Source organism: Mus caroli, chromosome 10 (assembly GCF_900094665.2).
Source record: "Mus caroli chromosome 10, CAROLI_EIJ_v1.1, whole genome shotgun sequence".
In the NCBI taxonomy this organism is placed as follows: domain Eukaryota; kingdom Metazoa; phylum Chordata; class Mammalia; order Rodentia; family Muridae; genus Mus; species Mus caroli.
Genome location: NC_034579.1, coordinates 37,749,360 through 37,770,281, shown reverse-complemented (window position 1 = coordinate 37,770,281; position 20,922 = coordinate 37,749,360). Strand labels below are relative to the sequence as shown.

Genomic DNA, 20,922 nt, shown 5'->3' with positions numbered 1-20,922 from the left:
CTTATCTCCCCTTATCCTCTTATCATAGTCATGAGCAATGATGCCCAGCTCAGGTTTCTTAGCATTTTTGTCTGCTTGTTATTTCATCTTCAAACAGATCACAGTTTGAACTGAAAGTCAGTCTCTAGTATTAGAAAAACCGATCTGGCAGAGTTCCAGGTCCTTAGTTACATATACGGACTTTTAAAAGAAAGCTCTGAAAACTCCCCCGACTCTCTTCCTCATTATTCAACTGTTCTTTTTTTTTTCTTTATTGTTTTTTTCAACTTTTTGTTCATTTTGCCTTTCTAAAATTATACAAAAGGAAAAAAATTTAAATGTATCAAACTGAAGTTCCACACGTTAAGCTACCGACTTCTCTTAGGAAACCGTGACATAGAAAATTAGTAGACATTTTATCTGGAGAAGAGGGCGGGGGGAGCCCTGCAACTTGAGAAGAGATTGTACTTTCTGCATTATATGCAGGTCAGGATTAATGGACCCAGGTAAGTTCTTCAGCAGGTGACTGAGAAGGGTGGGAAAGTGCAGATTGAAATGCATCTCTGAGCAGTCAATTAAGCCTGTACGTGATGGAGAAGATAAATGGCGGGGCTAAAGCTCCACTTGGACAGCCGATTCCCGTTATGTAAAACACACCTACAGGATCTGAAACGCGACCAAGCCTGTTTTATATTAAGGCAAGTATAAACCAACTTCATTTTAGACCTGCCTCCAGCCCCAGATTCTGTTTGGTACGAGGACAAAGAGCCATACAGCATGAATGCACAAGGCATCGGCGGAGTGCGAAGAGTCTGCCAGGAAAGTTTGGCAACGAACCCCAAGAGGAAGGAGAAATTTCTCTGTCAGATCAACTTTGGCTCTCTGGCATCGAGCACTCGAGCGAGGGGGACTGAGGAAAGCCAGCCCCAGTCTACTTGTTGATACCTTAACAAGCTGTTGATTTTTTGAAACTGGACAAAGGAGCAGAGTGTGGCTAGCATTCCCTTCCCTTGAGTCAATCCTAATGAAGTGGGAGGTGCTTGAAGAAATGAATTTCCATTTAAATTATGCGTGACCCTCTTCCAGAAACCTCCAAGTGTTTGGGAATTTTTTTGTTGAGAATTTCAAATGATCCAGTAATAATAAGCTCTTTTTCCGACATGTTCTGGTTCTTTGAGGCTAAGTTTTACATTGAATGCCCGGTTTCAGGTGTAAAAAAAAATTTTTTTTTCAAATTTGGAATGCCTGATTATTTTCTTTTCTGTTTACCGATTTAATGTGGAAAAGACAAACCACAATTCTCATACGCGCAAAGCCAGCAGGCTTTTAATCCAGGTACTGTACTCAAGATTCCTGCGGGAGTTGGTGCGGATTTCCTGGCAACTCAACAGTGGTTGATTCCAGGGCTTTTCTGACTTAAAGACACAGTGGTACTGCTCAACAGAAAATGGAAAGCTGCCCCGAGCACAGTTCCTGAGGGGAACAAAGGTGACTGGAGCTACGAGATGGCCTGGCCCGGTTTCAGGGCCAGGCGGAGCAGAAGAGAAGGAGGCTGTGGTGTGCTCTGGCTGCCCAAGCCCTCAGGGGAGGGAGCAAGCTTTGGAAAAGGAGTGACTTTGCCTCAGATCACAAGTGACCCCAATGCTCCGTCTGTGTCAACTTCTGATTGGCCGCAGACAGACTTTCTTTTCTTGCATCTTATCTACACAAAGGCCTAGTATTTAATAGTGTTGTTCCATGAGCCATTACCCAGAGTCCAGCTGTCTCCAGGGAACTGAAGCAAGTCAGTTAATTCTCACAGGGCTGGGGATCAAACCAGGGACTTGTGCAAGCGAGCTCGGCAGGCGCTCTACCCCTACACAGCACCCCACCCCTCGCTGCTGCTCACTCCGGCTTCCTTCAGGAGAGGAAGGCCATACTGTTCACAACATTGGCCTCAGTCCCTGTCTTCTGGCCATTTTGGTGCTACTCCCCCCCTCCAGTGCTACTCCTCCCTTCCAGGATATGCCTCTTTATGGTTGGAATGGAACTACAGAAAACCGACTGGGATATTTGCTTCATTGCTACATACATTTTTGTAGCTCCAAGAGAAAACTCGGAATTAAGCTCATTTTGTTGGGGTATGTGGTTAGGTGTGTGTTTGTATATTTGTACAGGTGCACATGTGTGTGTGTGTGCACATGAGGGTCACAAGTCCATGACGGATGTATTCTTTGGCCTCTCTCCATCTTTTTTTTTTTTTTTTTCTCAGACAAGCCACTCACTGGACATGGAGATCACCAGTTCTGCTGGCTAGCACGCCCCATGGGCCTTCATATGTCCAGTACCCCAGTGTCAGGATTTCAGGTGTATGCCCCCGTGCTCACGGTTTTCCATGGATACTGAGCCATCTCTCCAGTCCCCAAACCCTCTGGACTAGGCTGTTCTGAGGCTGAGCTCCCAGCTCTCTGTCATAGAGATTGGCCACCTACGTTATATAACCTAACCATTCTTTGTTATAAGGTCTTTAGGAAAAAGGCCCTGTATAACACATATTCATAAAAGCTTATTTAAAACACTTATGAAGATCTGGAGAAATGTCTCAGCGTTCACAATCACTTGCTGTCCTTGCAGAGAACCCTGGTTTGGTTCCTAGCATCCATACCGGGCAGCGCACAACCGCCTGTAACTCCTGGTCCAAAGGGCTCATTGCCTTCTTCTGGCCTCTGGGAGCATTTCCACAAAGGCAGCATGCCACAAACACACATCCATACAAAGAATGAAACCAAGTCTTTCAAAATCCCAAATTTACCAATCAAAAACCTAGCAAATCCTAGTCCTTATTAGAGCTACATGGGTCTGGTTACATTTCTGAATAAAGACTTTTAGTTTAAGGTAATGTTCTTGTCCCTTAAGTGAACTATGGGGAAGCCATTGCTGCTCCTCTAACTTGCCATGGAAAAGGTCATGTCCTTCCTTCCTTCCTTCCTTCCTTTCTTCCTTTCTTCGGTTTGCTTGTTTTGTTTGAATTTAAATGTATTTTCTCTGGGCTGAAGTTTTTATAATAGTGTTGTACACTTGAAATTTTCTGCTTAAAAGCAGCCAAGGGTGAAGGCTGGAGAGATGGCTGAGTGGTTGGTAGCATTGGCTGCTATTCCAAAGGACCTGGATTCAATTCCCAGTGCCTACATCGCAGCTCACAACCATCTGTAACTCTAGTTCCAGGATATCTGACGCCCTCTTGTGGCCTTTGAAGGCACTATGTGTGCACAGACATACATGCAGGCAAAACATTCATACTCATAAAATAAAAACAAGTCTTAAAAATTAAAAAAATAGTAAGGAGAATCTTAGATGTTTTGATATGTAATTTTACATATTTTTATATAATCATGATATTTTATTTTTAAAAATTCTGGGAAAAAAAGAAAGGATTTCTAGCTTAACTGTTTTATTAAATTATTATATATGATTTTATGTTCTATTCATACCTAGAAATAATTTGAAGCAACTTACATTGAAGCAATTTATAATGTACACACCATAATCACTTCAAAAGAAAGAGCTGCAGAATTCTAGGTATTGACATTGAAGCCATTTATAATGCACGCATCAGGATCATTACAATGGAACAAGGGTTTCAGGACTGTAAGGCTGTAGAAGGTGTGGACTTTCCTGTGCACTTCCAGTTGAAGTGTAAACTATGGTAATATCTACCACATTGGACATTGGTATTGTACTACTTTTCCATTGCTGTACCACAGCCCAGACAACTTACAGAGGAATTTATTTTGCTCATAGTTCCAGAGGGTTAGAATCCATGGTGGTCGAGCAAAGGCATGGTGGCCAGAGCAGCATCTAAGAGCTCCCATCTGGAAACCCAAGTAGGAAACAGAGGTTTAACTCAAAATGACACGAGGAAAGGGAAAGGCTGTCATTAGACCCGCTGGCCACAGAGGCCAGTGACTCTTGATCCCCTCCCTTGCTTTATGAAGACATCGTGGTGCACGGAAGATGGGGAATGGTAGAGGGAGGTGAGAGGGAGCCTCTATAATTGTGACAGCAAGAGCTGGAGCCAGTTTTTAGAGGCTCGTTGGCATCTTTAGAAATGGCAGGAAGTTAGCAATTCTCTGAACTTTGTGAGACGCATGAATGAACCAACCACGAATAACGGAATCCTCAACTGCTTGATAGTCCGTCTGATAAATGGATCTAACTAGTTAATCAAATTCCCCATCACTGGATGCCCGTTTAGATTCCTTTCATTTTTGTGTCACGCTAAGCCTTTCTCCCAGAAGTTATCTGTTAGTATTTCTTAAGTGTTGTCCTATGAATGGACATGGACGGACCGAGTGTAAAAAGTCCCCGTAGGCGTGTGTGTTTGCTCCCTGCTGTTGGAGGTTGTAGATGTTTTAGGAAGTGGAGCCTAACTGCAGAAGTGGGACACTGTGGGCAGGGGGAGGGGTCTACACTAACCAGGTTCAACCATGAACTCTCTATTTCAGGATCTGTAGAAAGAGTTGCAGAATTTTCTATTTCGGGATCTGTAGAGGTCATAGCAAGCCACCACTAGGCTCCCAACACCACAGACATTTAGGGAGTGGTTCTATTCCAACTCTGACTTCAGGAACAGATCGACTGACCAGGCTGCCTCTCAACGTTGCCATCAGCACCGTCACTGAGCTACTTAGATGTCACAGCGCTGTGACACATACCTGACAGAAACATAGAAAGGAGGAATGACCTATTCCGTCCCATGGTCTCAGAGGCTTCTGCCCACACTTCTTGAGTCTGTTGCTTTCTAGGTATACGGTAAAGCAGAAGGTGGGGGGAACCTGGACCGGCAGGAGCCTGCCCTTCTCCAACCAAGCCCACAGCTAAACATGTCTCTTCCACCCTGCCCCCATGCACTAATCTATCCATGAAGTCCCTGTACTCCTCACATGCCCTCCACCTGGCAGCATACCCCATCAGGGAGCCTACAAGGGCCATTTCCTGCCTCCCCCCACCCCACCCCACCCCCCGTCCCATCCTCTTGCCCCTCCCCATCCTCTAGCCTCAGCCCCCAAGGGTGGGGATTATAGGCAGGCAACACCACACCTGCATGATTGTTTTTTTTTTTCTTTTCTGCATTTATTACTTGGTGAGAGGGAGCGATGGGCTCTTTACCCTTTTAACCATCGTTGTATGCAGCTTCTTGGGAGTCCTTCGGCAGTTGTTCTGTGGAAGTTTTTATATGGTGATAAATTTGTATATGCTGTGATACAAGTATTATCGCAGCGCTCCCACTTTGGTCATGCTGTATTTATATTTTCTATCATACAGAAAGTTTATGTCTCTGCATATTCTGATTGGATAAGTGACATAGTTCTGAGTATCTGCATTCTCTCCGGTGACTATCCGGTGATAGTGCTAGGATCCCCATGGTGAGACGGGAGTCAAGTGTAGCTCGCCACGCAGAGCAGTCCAATGAAGGGTGGCTTCTGCTGCTCTGCACACTGAAAAGGCTAGAATCGCCCGAGGTTTTTGTGGCAAGTGCAAGATATACTCAGAGCTGCTTAAATTTGATTTGGAAACGTACCATAGGTAACTGCTCCTTTTAGGCTAATGTAAATAGGTAGTTCATTTTTTTTTCTCTTTATTTTTTTAATGCTTGTCTTTAATAAAGAGAATGCGGACTGGCAGGACAGTTCAGTGGGTAAAGCGTTTGCTGCATAAGCCTGGAGGACGCCCTTTGACACCGCCACCCTCCCCCCACCCCCATCCATGTAAAGGTCAAAGGGAAGACGACCCACAGAGTTGTTCTCTGGCCTCTGCTGTGCTCCGTGGCCCACACGTGCCTGCACATATACATCCTACATCCATACATGATAATATATATAAAAATGCTGGGGTCTGAGTAGACTGAGGGAGGGACGATAAGGAGATAAAAGGTTATTTGTTAAGGAATTTGAGAGTATCTGTTTATGGTAAGAATTTCCTTTCTGCTTGCCTTTATTTTGTATCAATTTGGTTAAGTGTAAACACATGGAAATGTGTCATAGCCACCCATGCTACGTGCTTTAAGGCAATGTGAAAATGAGGCACCTGGCCTGGCCTGGCCTGGCCTCAGCAGTAAAGCTTACTCCTATGCCCAAGTGCATGCTAGCTTCCATGGGCAGCAGTCAGTCACTTTTATAAGATGCTTTTGGCTTTGGACCACTTAACACTAATACCTTTTTTCTATTTTGGGACATCAGTGTATCTGTTTACAGTAGGGTAATAAAATTCTTATAAGACAATGTTAAAATAAAAATAATTTTGTGCTGGGTGTGATGGTACAGTTCTATATTTTAGTGCTCAGGAGACAGAGGCAGGAGGATTGCAAGTTATAGGCCAGTCTAGACTACATGGTAGGCAGGATCCCCAAAAAACAAAACAAAACAAAATGCAACATGAAATCTAACAATGTCGTAAAGGAGTGGTTGTCTCCGTATGTGTCATGCATGCGGGTGTGCGTTAGGCAGGTACTGTCCTGATAGGCTCTGTCCCTATTCTCCTTGCTCCAGTTTATATGCCTCGACAAGTGCATCGTTAGGACCAGCGAGATGGCTCAGTGGGTAAAAGGGCTTGCTGGGAAAGCCTAGTGGCCTGAGTTCAGTCCCCGGAACCCATGGCAAACTGACATGGCAAAGCACGCCCCCACAACATACACCACGAATAATAAGTAAAGTAATTTTTAAGTAGATCATTAACCAGGGACAGTAGAGGCTAAGGCAGGGGGAACACAAGTTCAAGGTCAGCTTGGGCTATGTAGTGCCACCTATTTATTTATTTATTTATTTTTAAATCAAGTTTGGAAAGATGGCCCAACTGGTAAAGTGCTTGCCATGCAAGCATAAGGCCCTGAGTTTGGATCACCAGCACCCATATAAAAGTCGGGCGCAGAGTCCCACTTCTGCAGTCTCAGCGCTGGAGGTGGGGCGGGGGTGGGGAGCAGACTTAGAGACAGACAGCCCTGCAGTTCACGGTCAGTCATTCTAGCCAATTGAGGAGCAACTGAGAAAGATACCTAATGTCAGCCTCTGGCTTCACACACACATACACTGTACACCTGTATATACATACGTGTGCTTGCGTGTGTATGCTCACAGGAGCATGCACGTGCACATCCCTTCTCAAAAACATTGTGTGTAACTCTACTGCATGGTAGGAATTGTTCTATTGAATCCCATGTGGTCTGTGTGACATGGACATTGACTTTGCGGGGTCTCTTGATATATTTAAATTTGCTTTCAGGGCTGATAAAAGTGCTGCCAAGCCTTAGGACCGGAGATGAAGCTGGGGACTCACAGGGTAGAAAGAGAAAATTAACTCGCACAAGTTTTTCTCTGGCTTTCACATGGAATGCAAGCATAATTTTAAAAATTACTTAAAAAAATTTTTTTTTGGTGATTGTCTTTAAATCATTCTTTCCATAGCGTCATTTAGTTCCTTTAATGTGCCTTAACCTGAAGGTCTTATAGGGCTTTATGAAACTCAGGTGGCGCTCCCTATGGCGTCAACCATGCAGATGATATCTTGGAAACCTGCAGAGGTGGGCGGCCTCTTTGTGCTGACTGCAGCTGTGCTCTAAGTTGCTGCATTTGCTGCAGCTAAGGAGCTCCGTGGCTGTGTGTTAAATGTCAGCAACCTGCTAAGAAAGATTTTGTTTAGTCTAAACTTATCTTAATGACTAGTTTTCAATAAAATTGAAAGGATGTCAGTCACTTCCACAATTAGCTAAGATTGATTTGTGTCAAAATTAAGCATATTGTCAGGTCATCTTGTGCAAGTTTGTGTGCGGGATGAGAGGAAACTTAGATTCGCACTTGAAGGGTTTTTTGGAATGGCCTTTCTTCTACCAGTTATTTCTCCTATTGACTGTTAATTTATCAACCCTTCTTTGGAAAAAAAAAGTGAGAAGAAAAGGGGCCACAGCACTATCACATCTCTATATGTGAGCTCCTTAAACCATATGGTGATTTCTAATTAGAATACAAAAGACTGGGTGGTAAGACTCACTCCATAGCCTGTGCAATGAGGGCCTCACAGAAGGAGGGGGCGGGGGTGGGATTCCAACAAGGACATTTTTGAGAGAAACTGGAGTCTGTTCTTGTCCTTATCCTGACAGAAAGCTGTCCTGAATGTGTTCAGACGCACAGAAGTCTGATAAAGTTTCTGAGGTGCCGATTAAGTTGGTGTTTTAAGCTAGTGATCTCATCCTGAGAGCTCGATCCTCTCAGCCGGTGGCTTGACTTGGTTTTTCTCATTCTCAAAACACCCTCAATCTTTAATTCCACGTGTACCCTCTCAATGGCGATTTCAAAGGATACTTGCTGGATGCTTGACTGCCTTGCCTATTTGCTCTTGTTTTGCATGCAAGAGAGAGCCAGAAGCTTTCTTCTCATTGTGTACACATAGTATTAATGGATTTACTCAGCCTGTATTGTCTCATTACTGGAAACATCTAGAAGCTCAGAAGTCTTTCAATGTATGCAAATAAGGCAGGATCATCTACCTGAGAGTTAATATTCTCTGCTTTTAAGTGTATTCTAAATCTAATGTTTGTATTTAGAGCATAACATCCTGTTCTCCTTTTTTATGGGCAAAAAGCTAAGCAGGCTCAGGCAGCTGTTTGATGTTGGCTTCAAGTGTTATTAATTTCATATTCTATTATTCTTTTCACTGTAGCACAAGTGAGGCTGATGTGGAGGCCGTCGTGGATAAGTTGTTTGATGAGCTGGCTCAGAAACAAAATGATTGTACGTAAGTTAATTTCTCTTGAAAGAGAATACATTTAGAACACAATGCCCAATCTCCACTGACCAATTAATAAGTTCCATTGCTGTATACGGGTTGATGCCACACTCAAGTGGCCGTCATTGTATCAGCATTTTCTCTAATTTATGTGTTGAATCATGTGCTATTATTCATCAAGCTATGCATTTCCTATCTGTAAGAGATGAATTTTATAGTAATTATCCAGACAAGATTGAGTCTTTGTTCATGTTCCCATAGTAACTAGCCCAAGGATTCTGAAAGTGCAAGGCAGAGAGCTGCGGCTGAATAAAGCCTGTGGAAGCGTTGCCGACTGCACATTTGAAGAGCTGTGTGAGAGAGTAAGTATCCAGGCCTGGCCAGACTCACTGGCCTTTTCACATGTTAAAATACTTCATGTTTTCCCCTCAGCCAGCTTCAGATTTTAAAACGCCATTCACAGAGTCAGAACGGAGGAAGAAATCTCCCTAAAGGACATTTTTCATCCATTTACCGAGCAATGTTTGTAGGTCCTGGCACAAAATCTGCTCTTTGAAGGGCTTTCAGGAAAAATCAGAAATGCAGAGACAACTGTCAACTGTTGCTGGAAACAGAAGCAAAATCAGTGTCATATATGGCTTTATTGTGAAAGTCACATGTGAGGGGAGTAAGGAAAACAGGTGTAAGGGATGGCAAGATGGCACAGTGGGTAAGGACACTTGCAGCCAAGCCTGGCCATCTGAGCTCCGTTCTCCATGGTCCCACATGGTGGAAGAAGAGAGAGCAACTCCCACAGGTTGCCTTCCAGCCTGAGCATGGATGCATGGAATAAATGGTAAATGGAATAATTTTTTTTACAAGGAGAAAAAAAAATGAGGTGAGATTAGTGGGGGTGGGAAGCAAGATAAGCAATTTTACTGTGATCTCAGGAGACGAGGGTTAAAAACTGCATATTTCAGATTCATTGTTCAGCTGCCATGCTGTCTGAGCTGCTGGCCAGGTGAAAGAACATCAATTAAAAAAAACTATGACACTGGTATTATAATAGAAACAGTTTATCTCACAGATGAGATATATGCACACACACACACACACACACACATATCAGAACGTCTTTGACCACAAATCCTCTGTAAATAATGAAGTCTTTTCAAAGTGTGGGGGCCTCAGTGCTCAGTAGAATATTTAATGTGATTATCCAGTGTAAATCCCGAGGCATTCGAGTAACTTTCCACAGAGTTCCTCAATCGAGCATCCTCCCTGGTCCTGATTCCTGACTTTAGCTAGCCCAAGCAGAGCTGTTTTGAGGCACAGAGAAGCTTGCTCTCATTTCTATCTGCTGAGTGTTAACCAAGTGTGTTTCTCAAAAGCCGCTGAGCTCCTCCTAGCAGGCAAGCATTTGTCACCTTTAAACCACAGATGAGTCCAACCCGCAGTCATTTAGCTCTTTAGAGGGAATACAATTAGGATTAATTAAGACTCTGATGGAGAGGCAACCTCTGATCCCCACCGTGGCTGACATGACTCCTTCTTCTCTCCCAGCGTCAGTCTTAACTCCCTATTACCTGTACCTACAGGGAGAAAGTCCACTTGGACTTGTGCTTAAGTTTCACTGTCTTTGCTAAATCAGACTCTCTGGTCAAGGGTAAAGGCCCTCCTCTCACTGAGGAGGCCTCCAGTGAGGCAGAGGAACCAGCAGGCCGTGGGGTCCTGGAGGAGGTCGGGGCCCTCTCGTGGAGCACGTCCGAGTGTCGGTGTCTCTCTACGAGGTTCATTAATTCTGGACACTTGGTAACAGAGAGAGGTTGTTTAGAATCCAAAATCCCTCATCGTCTTTTTTCTGTGCAGTGGGGTTGGAGGGAAGAAGGTTAATCAGGATTTAATATTGAAAAATGAAATTAATACCAACACGGCTCAGCTTTATTTGACAAAAGTTTGGGCCTCATGACAATTGTGAACCAAATTCTCAAAGTCAACAATAACACAAGACTTCCATTTATTTTGGCATAACCAACACACTATTATATCTTTCACTTTGTGACTGGCTGTTCAGTTGCATAGGAAACCCCTTCTATAAAATGTTCCAGAATTTCATGATTTCTTGCTACCCTTTACTGCATGAACATTCCAGTTGTTTTCGTTTGGAGTTTTTGCGGGGTCATTACCACAAAATGCCACTGACTGCCTAGCTTTCTCTCCTCTAGTTAGATAGACCCCTCATTTGTCAGTGACACGCATGGGTAAGTCAGCATTGTTCCCTTGTAGCTGGGATGTTTTCTGAATCAGACAAGCTCTGAGTGACTGACAGGTCGTTGGCTCGAGGGATGCAGTGGGACAGGGTGGGATGCAGTGGGACGCGGTGGGATGCGGCCCGTTCCCCAGTGGTAAGCTCACTATGGAGAACTCTGAGGAAGGGCTAAGTTTTTAAGCGGTCAGTTCCTCACTGCCATTTTCTTTATTATGGTGGTTTTTGCATTTCTTTGCAGCTTTATAATTGCGGCAATTCAGAGACTGAATGTTCCACGGAGAGGATCCTTGAGATCAATCAACTTCAGATTAAGCCTAAAACTCTTAATTAGTTATGATGATCTTATGAGCCAGACTAAGTAGCTGCCACAAGATAGTCAGGCAAGATAAAAACAACACATCCAACCCAGGTCCTTGAGTAAACACTGGGGGGTGGGTCCACATTTGGGTCACACAGCGTAGTCTCTAGAAGGCCTGAGACCCCCCCCCCCAGCTGCCACCATGGACATCATTAGGAGAGCATCGTCCCCTAAGGAGCAAAAGGCTGACACTGCAGTGAGGAGTTTTGAGCCATGGGGGGAAATACTATTTTTGTGGACTTTTAAGTGGGTAGCAGCTTGTGTATCCGTGTGTAAGTTAACGAGGGAAGGGAAGGTTTTAACTTGAAGTACTGGAGATGCTCCGTAAGTCAACCATCCCACCCTCTGCACCCCTCTCCCTCCCTGCTCTAAGCATAGCCTCACATCTGTAACCCTGCAGATCAACATCTGCTTTCGTGGTATCTCTAGTATTCTCTATTCTATCTCGTCACAAGTCTGATTCAGCATTGCCATGCTTAGATCAGTCCAGAATAGGACCCCCTAGCATCCATATAAAAATAACAGCTAACAGAACCATGCATGAGGAAGCCATCATTCCAAGTGTTCATTATATAGTAGCTTATTTAGTGCCACCGTAAATAGGTGCAATTATTGTCCCATTTTACAGATGGGGAAATGGAGGCATTTAGATGTTAAGTAACTTTCATCTGGTCGTATAGCTAGTAAATAGCAAAAGGAAGACTTGAGCTCCTTACTGGCTTGAGGGTTAGATGCTGCATTCTTCGCCTTTACGTTGTGGCCTGGGAATTTCTGGGCAATTCTGTGTCAGTTCATAAATAGAATTCAAATTCTGCCATGAAATCCACTCAGATTCCTTGCACATTTCCACATCTGAGGTCAGCTTTGAGACACCAATAGAGCATGGCGCTAGCTGAGGAAGCAGACACTGCCAGTCCCGAGAGGCCCTTAATACAAATTCCGCTGCTTTATCAGAGCACCCCCAAAGGAAAGGGAGGCCAGAGATGTGGTGCCCTTTCTGGATCCAGAGCCATGGCGTGTCTAGTAGTTACTTATATCAGGGATTTGTGTTGAGTAATCACGGTATGCAAGAGCCCCTGTGAGCCCACTGGGGTGAGATTTCCACCAATGGTGCTATAGGAATGGCAGGTAAAGCCTGCTGAATGCAGACAGTGGCACCAGACTGTGCAGTGTCCTCCATAGCTGGGCTCTCACAGAGGAACAACACAGCAAAAGCCAAGCCAAGCCAAGCAGACTCTCCATCTAAGCTGAGGCCACATACGGTGGTTAGCTAACTGGTTTTGTTAAGTTTTGACTCTGAGAACATGCATTCTTTTATATTTGTGAGGATGGAAGGCCCACTTTAGGAGACACTTCTGTATGCCAAATACCATGGCCGCCTTAAGACAAAGCTCTTGGTTTTCATATTTTTCCCTCCCTTAAAGATTACATAGAAGCCTGAGTGACAGAGTGTGGTTGCTCCACTTGGCAGACGTTTCCCCACAGTGTTTGACAGGCATTTCTTGGAAATGAGTGGAAACTGTCATTTCAAGTTAAAACAATGAGCAATGTTTGTCACCAGTGTTGAAGTCTGAGTGAAGGAGTAAAAGTTAAAATTTTGGCACTTGTCTCTGCCATCATGGTTCCAGTCTTTGAACCTTTCCCTCGCCCCTCTGGTGAGATTGATGGTGGTATTAACAATGCAGAATTTCAGGGGTCTGGGGAGAGGAGGCAGGGCTAGAACACTGTCTCCCTCTATGTGACGTGGCTGACTCTGAACTCCTGCTCAGCCTTCTGAGTCTCAGTTCACAGGTGTTTGCTACCATGTCTACCTAAATGTTTTGGTAATTGTGTAATTGAACATTTCACATTTGGAAGGTCTAGTTTATTGAAGTAACATTTCCTAATAACCAATGCATACTGTTGTAAAATCACACACGACAGAAGAAAAATGCAGAAAGGCTAATAGAAAATAACAATCCAAAAACTCTAAGCTGGGTACGGTGGGATGTACCTGTAATCTCGGCATTGGGAGGCTGAAGCGGAAGGTTTGGGGATTTGAGGTCAGCCTGGGCTACGTAGTGGGATCTTGCTCAAGCTGAGGACAGGGGATGACTACGATGGTTCAACACTTAGCCACCAGCCTGTGGCCTGATTCACTTTCACACAGCCCCAGAGTGGAAAGAGAGAACCAACTCCAGCAAGTTGACCTCTGACCTCCACACATACATGTGACACATATAAATAAATGTGATTTTAAATATATACACACATATACAACACACATGCACACACACACACACAGCAGAAGTAGTTTCCCATTCTACTGTATAATTAACATTTTAAAATCTACCTCTTGTCAACTTCTTTAAAAAATTTAAATAGGCAGGTCCTACATCTCACGCAGGCAGCATAGTTGACCCTGGTAATGGGGGTTATTGGAGAGCCAGTGAGTGACTACACAGTGAGTTTGAGGTCAGCCTGGGCTGCGGGGAGATGTTGTCTCAGAAAGCAGGAAAGAAAGGAAGGAGCGAAGAGGGAGAGAGAAAAAGACCTGAGGTCAGAGTACGGGGTGTTCACATCTGCTCCCACGTCGAGGTTCCCTCATTATGAACGAAGGTGGAAACACATGAGAATTAGCCATTTTCTAGTGAGCCAAACATTAAAGAGCTTTTTTTTTTTTCAAATGTAAAACAGCACCACTCTTATCATGAAATTATTTTTATTTTGGAAAATACAACTAGTTTTTAAGTGTTATGAGTTTAATAATTTTTGACCGTTATAGATTCCATTGGTTATATAATTTAAGTTTTTCTCAGTTTGAATTTCTGATATATTAATAACAAAGGTTAGGGGAGAGAATCCACGGGCATCAAAGCGCCTGGGTGCTTTGGTTCTTTAGAGAACCGATGGCCAGGGACCACAGCACCCGGGAGCCACTCGCATTGCAGTTAAACTCTTGTGACCCAGAAACGAAAGAATCGTTTTCAGAGAAAGCAAGCCAAAGCTGAATTCTAAAGGCTTAATGAGTAAACTGGCTATTCCTGAATTTTCCTTTGGAGAAATGTAATTTTTACACCTGCAGAAAATTGGTTCCTCAACTAATAACTGTGTTCATAGGTAACTGTTTGCAAGAGCACTTCATTATTTGTGGTTTTAAAATGACAGGTGGCCAGGTGTGTTTATGGAAAGTCTGGGCAGAAAATATGTCCGTCAATGCATAAGCATGCAGTTGGTGGGTACTCGCTGTCACTGTCCTGTTCTTTCTCCCTCTCCCTCTCCCTCTCCCTCTCCCTCCCACACTCACTCGCTTGCCCTTGGTGCTCAAGGAATAGATGTCCGTCAGAATCAGAGTCGTGTATTGGCCTTCATCGGTCTCAAATCATACTAATTTATATACTGTTAAGCTACAAGTCTTACCAAATAGGATCTTCCAGAGAATTCTTGACTGGAACCCTCCTTCCACCTCATGCTTTATTTGGTTTTATTCCTAATGAAACTACTGGCTGGGAACTGCTTCTGGGTTTGTGTCCTGTCTTGGCACAGTGTCGGGAAATGCTAAAGGATGAATAGCTTTTATCTGTGCCATTTGGCCAAGATTGCTGCTGGTTGTCTTTGGATGCCCCCGTGGTGATTAGCATCAGGATGGGGCCATTTATTAGCAGGCTGAGGCAGTCCAGGAATCGCTATGGCCCTTTCTCTTCCAAGCATCAGGACCATCCTTAAGGAATTCTTTTCTTACCTATGCTGACTCTTGACAAAGCCAGGTTCTGAATAGAGCAGCTAGCCACCCTCCCTAAAGCAGAGGCCTCAAGTGATATCGATGATAAAGACCTTAGTGGAAAATTGGTCTGGTTTTTATGGGAGTATGAATCCAGTGCTGTGTTTTGTTCTCAGTCCTTCCTGCTTTAACCCTGGTTAGCTCTGTAGGAGGCACAGTTGTGGTGTCAGAAGGCACCTTTTGCGTCTCTCTTGCTTGTTTGCCGGCATACATCTTCTGTAACCATGGCCTCCACTTGTCCTGTGGCTTCACTGTAGGGATGTACTTCATCCCGCATCCTCCATGCGGAGGGCACACTCAGTTAGGTATAAATGCCACCTGTGTGTGCTCTTAGAATGCAAAGGGGTTTGGAATAAATTCTCACAATCGGTGCAGACCATAGTCTGATTTAAAAAGTACACGTAGGAATGCATACATCCCCCAGTACCTGAACTTATGTCATTATTTTGAAATTGTGGACATAAAGGAGAAAATAATTTTCTGTAATGTTGTGGTTGTTCTCTATTTGTTGCTGATTTATGTCTTCCAAGAAAATCTGTGTTAGGTGGTAGCTTGTTGACACATTGTATCTGTTGTACTATTTTAGAAGGATAAAGAAGAAAAGATTTTTGGAGAGATGATCGTGAAAGAGATACTGGATTAGAAATGTGGCATGGAGTCATACTGATGGTGTCCATGATGAAAGGAGACTTGGGAAGGAGTCAGAAAGAAGAAAGGAGAACTGGCTTAAGAGACACATTGTTCTCTCTACGGGGACATTTCCGTTGGAGGGCAAACCCTTAGGCAAGACTCTTTGACCATGTGCCTGTTTTCAAGCCTGATCAAGAATGGTACCTTTGTGTCTATTGTTTATGACTGTAGACTTAAATGTTTTTAAATTTCTTTTATGTGTATGAATGTTTTGCCTGCATACATGCCAGGTGCCCCTGGGGGCCAGAAGAGGGTTTCAGATATCCTGGAACTGGAATTACTGATGGTTGTGAGCCATGTGTGAGTGCTAGGAATTGAACCCAAGTCCTCTGAAAGAGCAGCCAGTATTCTAAGCCACTGAGAGCTAGCTCTCTAGCTTTGCTGTAGACTCTGTGAGCAACAACAAACAAACAAACAAACTAACTAACTAACAAAGATCTGTTTCCTTTCCTAACAGGACACTTAATGTTCTGCTATTTATGACTGATTTAAAAGCCAGTCCAGTCCCTGTACAGTGGAGGCCCCCAGGGATTCCTCATGACTCTCAGGGGAGAAGAGCTCACTTTGTCTCAAGGATAAAATTGTATTGGATCAAATCTAGTAGTTCCCTTCAGGGCCAATGAGCTGGCTCAGTGGGTAGAAGTTCTTTTCTGCCAAGCCTAGTGACCTGAGATCAGTTCCTGGGATCCCTGTGCTAGGAGAGAGCTGACTCCCGCAAATTAGAGTCACCCACCACCTCTGGCCCCTACAGAACCCAAGCGTTTTGGGAAGGTGTGTGAATCTGTGCAGTTGGAAAAGGGCAGCAGCTCTCACCAGCATTTCCATGAGGCCAAGCAACAGGGCCACCTCCTCTGGAGGCCTCTCTTCCAGGAAGATGGGGCTGCAGCATTCACCACACTCAATATCATTTATGCTGTCTATAAAAGCTAATGGACAGAAACCTGCCTTTCTTAGAGTGCCTGACCCTTTCCATAACCATCAGCAAGTATCTGATGTAAGGAAGGCTGGCTCAGTTCCAGGCCCAGCGAGGGGGTAGGTCCCCGAGTAGAAGAGTCAGTCTCCATTCTTACAGTCTTAGTTCCAGAAGAGAGAAGTTGATGAGTGTGTATGTCAGCACACTGAGAAGAGCAGACTAAGCTTAGCACCACAGGATATGCAGGAGCAGAAGCTGTGGGTGATGGAGGAGCTCAGCCTTGAGAGATGCCGAGTTGGGTATGAAAGTGAAAGGTGGGCAGGATCGAGGGGAGGTGCTCAGCCTAGAAGACTTCTGTGACTTCTGCCTCCTAGGTCTCACATTGCTGAGGGGACAGAGCTGGAAATGACAGAGTTGATTCAAAGGACGCTAGAGCCAGGAGGCTGTAGCCCTTCCATACTGCTGGGATAGCTTCTATTTGACCAGCCTGCTTGCTAACCACATTGTAAATCCTGGACAAAAATCTTAAGAACAACTGACCTAATGGCATGTCCAGTCAAACGCGTGGAGAAAGTGGGGTGCAGCATTGATAGGCTGAGTTTATCACAGTCTCTTATAGTTACCTAAAATTCAGTAGAATCCAGCCAGACTATGGTCTGAGGAGCCACAGTGGAGCAAGTGGGTATCACAGCAGCCAAAAAATCTAGAAAAGGAGAAAAAAAAAAGTCACAAAGAAATAGCCCGGAAAATCTTTTTACAGACAATGCTTAAATCTCAGCCTAGCCTGTGGACTGCATACATAGCAAAGGAAAGGCAAATGCTTGGACAGAGGTTTCAGTGCTGTCTCACAGAAGACAGAGCTTCAAGCCCAGGTAGCCAGCGGCTTGTGGAGCAACATGCCCAAGTCTTATTGTGACTACTGTGAAACTTATCTTACCCGCGATTCTCCATCTGTGAGAAAGACACACTGCAGTGGTTGGAAACACAAAGAGAATGTGACAGACTATTACCAGAAAGGGATGGAAGATCAGGCCCAGAGCCTGATTGACAAGACAACTGCTGCATTTCAACAAGGGAAGATCCCTCCCGCTCCATTTTCTGCTCCTCCACCTGCAGGGGCCATGATTCCATTGCTCCCCAGTCCCCTGAGTCCTCCTTGGCCTGGCATGATGCCTGCACCCCACATGGGAGACCCTCTCCTGATGCCAGTGATGGGCCCCCTCCTCCTGGGATGATGCCTGTGGGACCTGCTCCTGGGATGAGACCACCCATGGGAGGCCACATGCCCATGATGTCCTGGCCTCCCATGATGAGACCTCCCACCTGTCCTATGATGGCACCCACACAGCCTGGCATGACTCGGCCAGACAGATAAGAGCAGAAGCACTCTTGATCATTTTGTATTTCTTGTTCTGTTTCACCAGGAGATCTTGGCACTGAGCCTGAGTGTTTACTAGATGCATGGAAAGGAAACTTCCCTTCCTAACAGAATATTTTTGGAGGGAGAAGTAATACAAAAAAGTGTGGTTTTCACTTGTATTGTGAAATGTGAAAATAAAATCATCAGCTCTATTAGTTTAAAAAAAAAAAAGACAGAGCTTCAAGCCTGAGACCACCTGAGTTAATTATCTGCTAAAGTAGAAGCATTGAAATAAATTAGTATTATAATAATCCCAAAATGCCATGCAACCCAAAATCACTAGGTGTAGGCAGGTGCCAGAAAATGACCCATTTTTGAAAGAGACCATGTGGTGGTTTGAATATGTTTGGCCCAGGGAATGACACTATTAGGAGGTGTGGCCTTGTTGGAGTAGGTGTGGCCTTTTTGGAGGAAGTGTATCACTGTGGGGTTGGGCTTGGAGACCCTCCTCCTAGCTGCCCATGAGACAATCCTTTCCTGTTTGTATAAGGAACAAGATATAGAACTCTCTGCTCCTCCAGCACTGTGCCTGCCTGGATGCTGTCATGCTTACTGCCATGATAAAGGACTAAACCTCTGAACCTGTAAGCCAGCCCTAACTAAATGTTGTCCTTTATAAGAGTCACCTTGGTCAATAGAAACCCTGACTAAGACAGACGGTAACCAGCAGAGACTTACCCTGAGATGATACAAATGTCAGAATTACAGATGATATTTTGAAAATTACACTTATTTATTAGTGGGGAGGCGGTGGCTGCATGGCATGCTGTGTGTGGAGACCAGAGGGCAATGGAGTGAGCCTTCTGTTTTTACCACATGGGTTCCCAGAAATTGAACCCAGATGTCGGGCTTGGTGGTAGGTGTCTTTACCCTTTAAGCCATCTCACCAGCTCTAGACAATGTTTGCAAAGTAGCTTGAGGCACACAGATTTTTGTGAGTTCAAGACCAGCCTGGTCTACACAGCAGGTGTTAGGCTAACTAGAGTTGTCTCAAAAAGGTGGGCATTTGGGTGAGAAATTGAAAATATAAAAAAGAAACAAATGGAAATTTTAAACAATAATTCTAGACCTGGCACTAGAGAGATGGTGTGGCACTTAGCCATAATGCTGTCACTCAGGACTGGAGTTCAGTTCCAAGCACCCATACCTGGCAGCTCATAACCTCCCCTCTCCCACTTCAGGGGATTTGACACCCTTTGTGGCTTACAGGGACAACTGCACTTACATGTATGTCCTACAAACCCCGCTCCCACTCCTGAACATGCATATAAAATAAAACCTTAAAAATAAACCTTAATGCACTTAAAATGCATTTAAAAATAAACCTTAAAATACTCTCAACCTAGGGCCTAGAGTCCCTTTCTAATGTCTCAGATGATAAAGTTTCTTGCCATGTGTGTAGACAAGAGTCTGGATTCTGACTCTGTTACCTACATAAGAACTAGTAGAGCTGGGCGTGGTGGAAAGCGCCTTTGATCCCAGCACTTGGGAGGCAGAGGCAGGCGGATTTCTGAGTTCAAGGACAGCCAGGGCTATACAGAGAAACCCTGTCTCGAAACCCCCCCCCCCAAAAAAAAAACAAAAAAACTAGTGGGTAGTGCATTGTGGAGATGGAGGCATGGAATCCCTGAGACAAGCTAGCTATCTAGACTAGCTCAGTCAGAGCTCCAGGTTCATCAGGAGACTCTACTCAGTAAACAGAGTAGAAAGAAGACAGCCAGAATCAGTCTCTGACCTCCACATATGTGTATGTACATGCACTCCAACAGATGTGTGCCCATATAGATGTGCGCGCGCACACACACACACACACACACACACAATTATAGACCTAATCCTTTAGAAAACACTTGCTTAATACCAGATTTAAAATGATAGGAAAATTCCTGATAGGCCGGCATCATGGCCTACGCCTGCAACCCCAGCTCTTAAGCAGATGTAGAAGGATCCTGTGATCTCTGGTCTGCAGAGTGAGTTTCAAATCCACCAGGCCTCCACAGAGCCTCACTAGATGGTCTCAACAACAAAACAACAACAACAACAAAACAACAGCAGAAAGAAAGCAAACATATGTGGTCTTGACACCTGGGTAGAATGTGGTGGCTCAGTAGAGTGCTTGCCATGCAAGGAAGCTGAGTTTGCTCCTAAGCGCTCATGTCAAAAAGCCAGGCTTGGTGGCATGCGCCTGTGGTTCCAGCAGGAAAGAGGCAGAGATAGGCAGGTTCTGGGGCTTCCTGCCTATTCAATCCAGGACCCCAGCCATGGGGTAGCACTGTTCTCGTCCTGGTAGGCTTTTCCACCTCAGTTAACTTAATCTAGAAAAATCCCTCACAAAGCTAGAGCTGTGAGGTCAAAGCCGCGTCCCACAAGTTTGCATCCCTGAACATCGCTCAAACCAGAAAAGGTTTTAGGTTTTAGAACTGGGGAGGGTAAGGCTGTTCAGGGTTTCCTTGAATGTTTGTCTTTTGATAAAATTTGGGCAGATAAGTCAAGGTTGTCTTCTAGGCAAGAAGATGGAGTGAGTTATTCTCTTCACAGTGTTGTTCGTGGTTTGAAGGGTTTGGCCTTTGTATTCGCAGTAGTGTGGCGAGGCACTTAGCCTTGCTTAGATGAATGGGTGTCTTTACTCAGTACTTTGATGATGTGGAGAGCAGAAGAATGGGAGGGGGAATGATAACTCACAGAGACATGCACTTTGATTCCAGGACTAGTTACGCTTTTCTGACATCCGAGCGCAAGAGGAATCAGTTTGTCCCCAGTGTTACCCCCCTCAAAGGAGAACCAAGCAACAGCAAAA

At 44.6% G+C, this 20,922-nt stretch overlaps 1 protein-coding gene and 1 pseudogene across 2 annotated transcripts in view; both read left to right on the top strand.

The window, feature by feature from the left end:
- The window catches only part of Afg1l (AFG1 like ATPase), a 158,510-nt gene that overhangs the window by 122,233 nt on the left and 15,355 nt on the right, over nt 1-20,922 (top strand). For both annotated transcript variants that reach the window (XM_029482682.1, XM_021174127.2), the window contains 2 exons: nt 8,671-8,741; nt 8,998-9,098. In XM_029482682.1, coding sequence (XP_029338542.1) covers nt 8,671-8,741; nt 8,998-9,098 — 172 coding nt within the window. The remainder of the gene's footprint in view (nt 1-8,670; nt 8,742-8,997; nt 9,099-20,922) is intronic.
- Nucleotides 17,086-18,125, top strand: LOC110303157 (annotated as a pseudogene).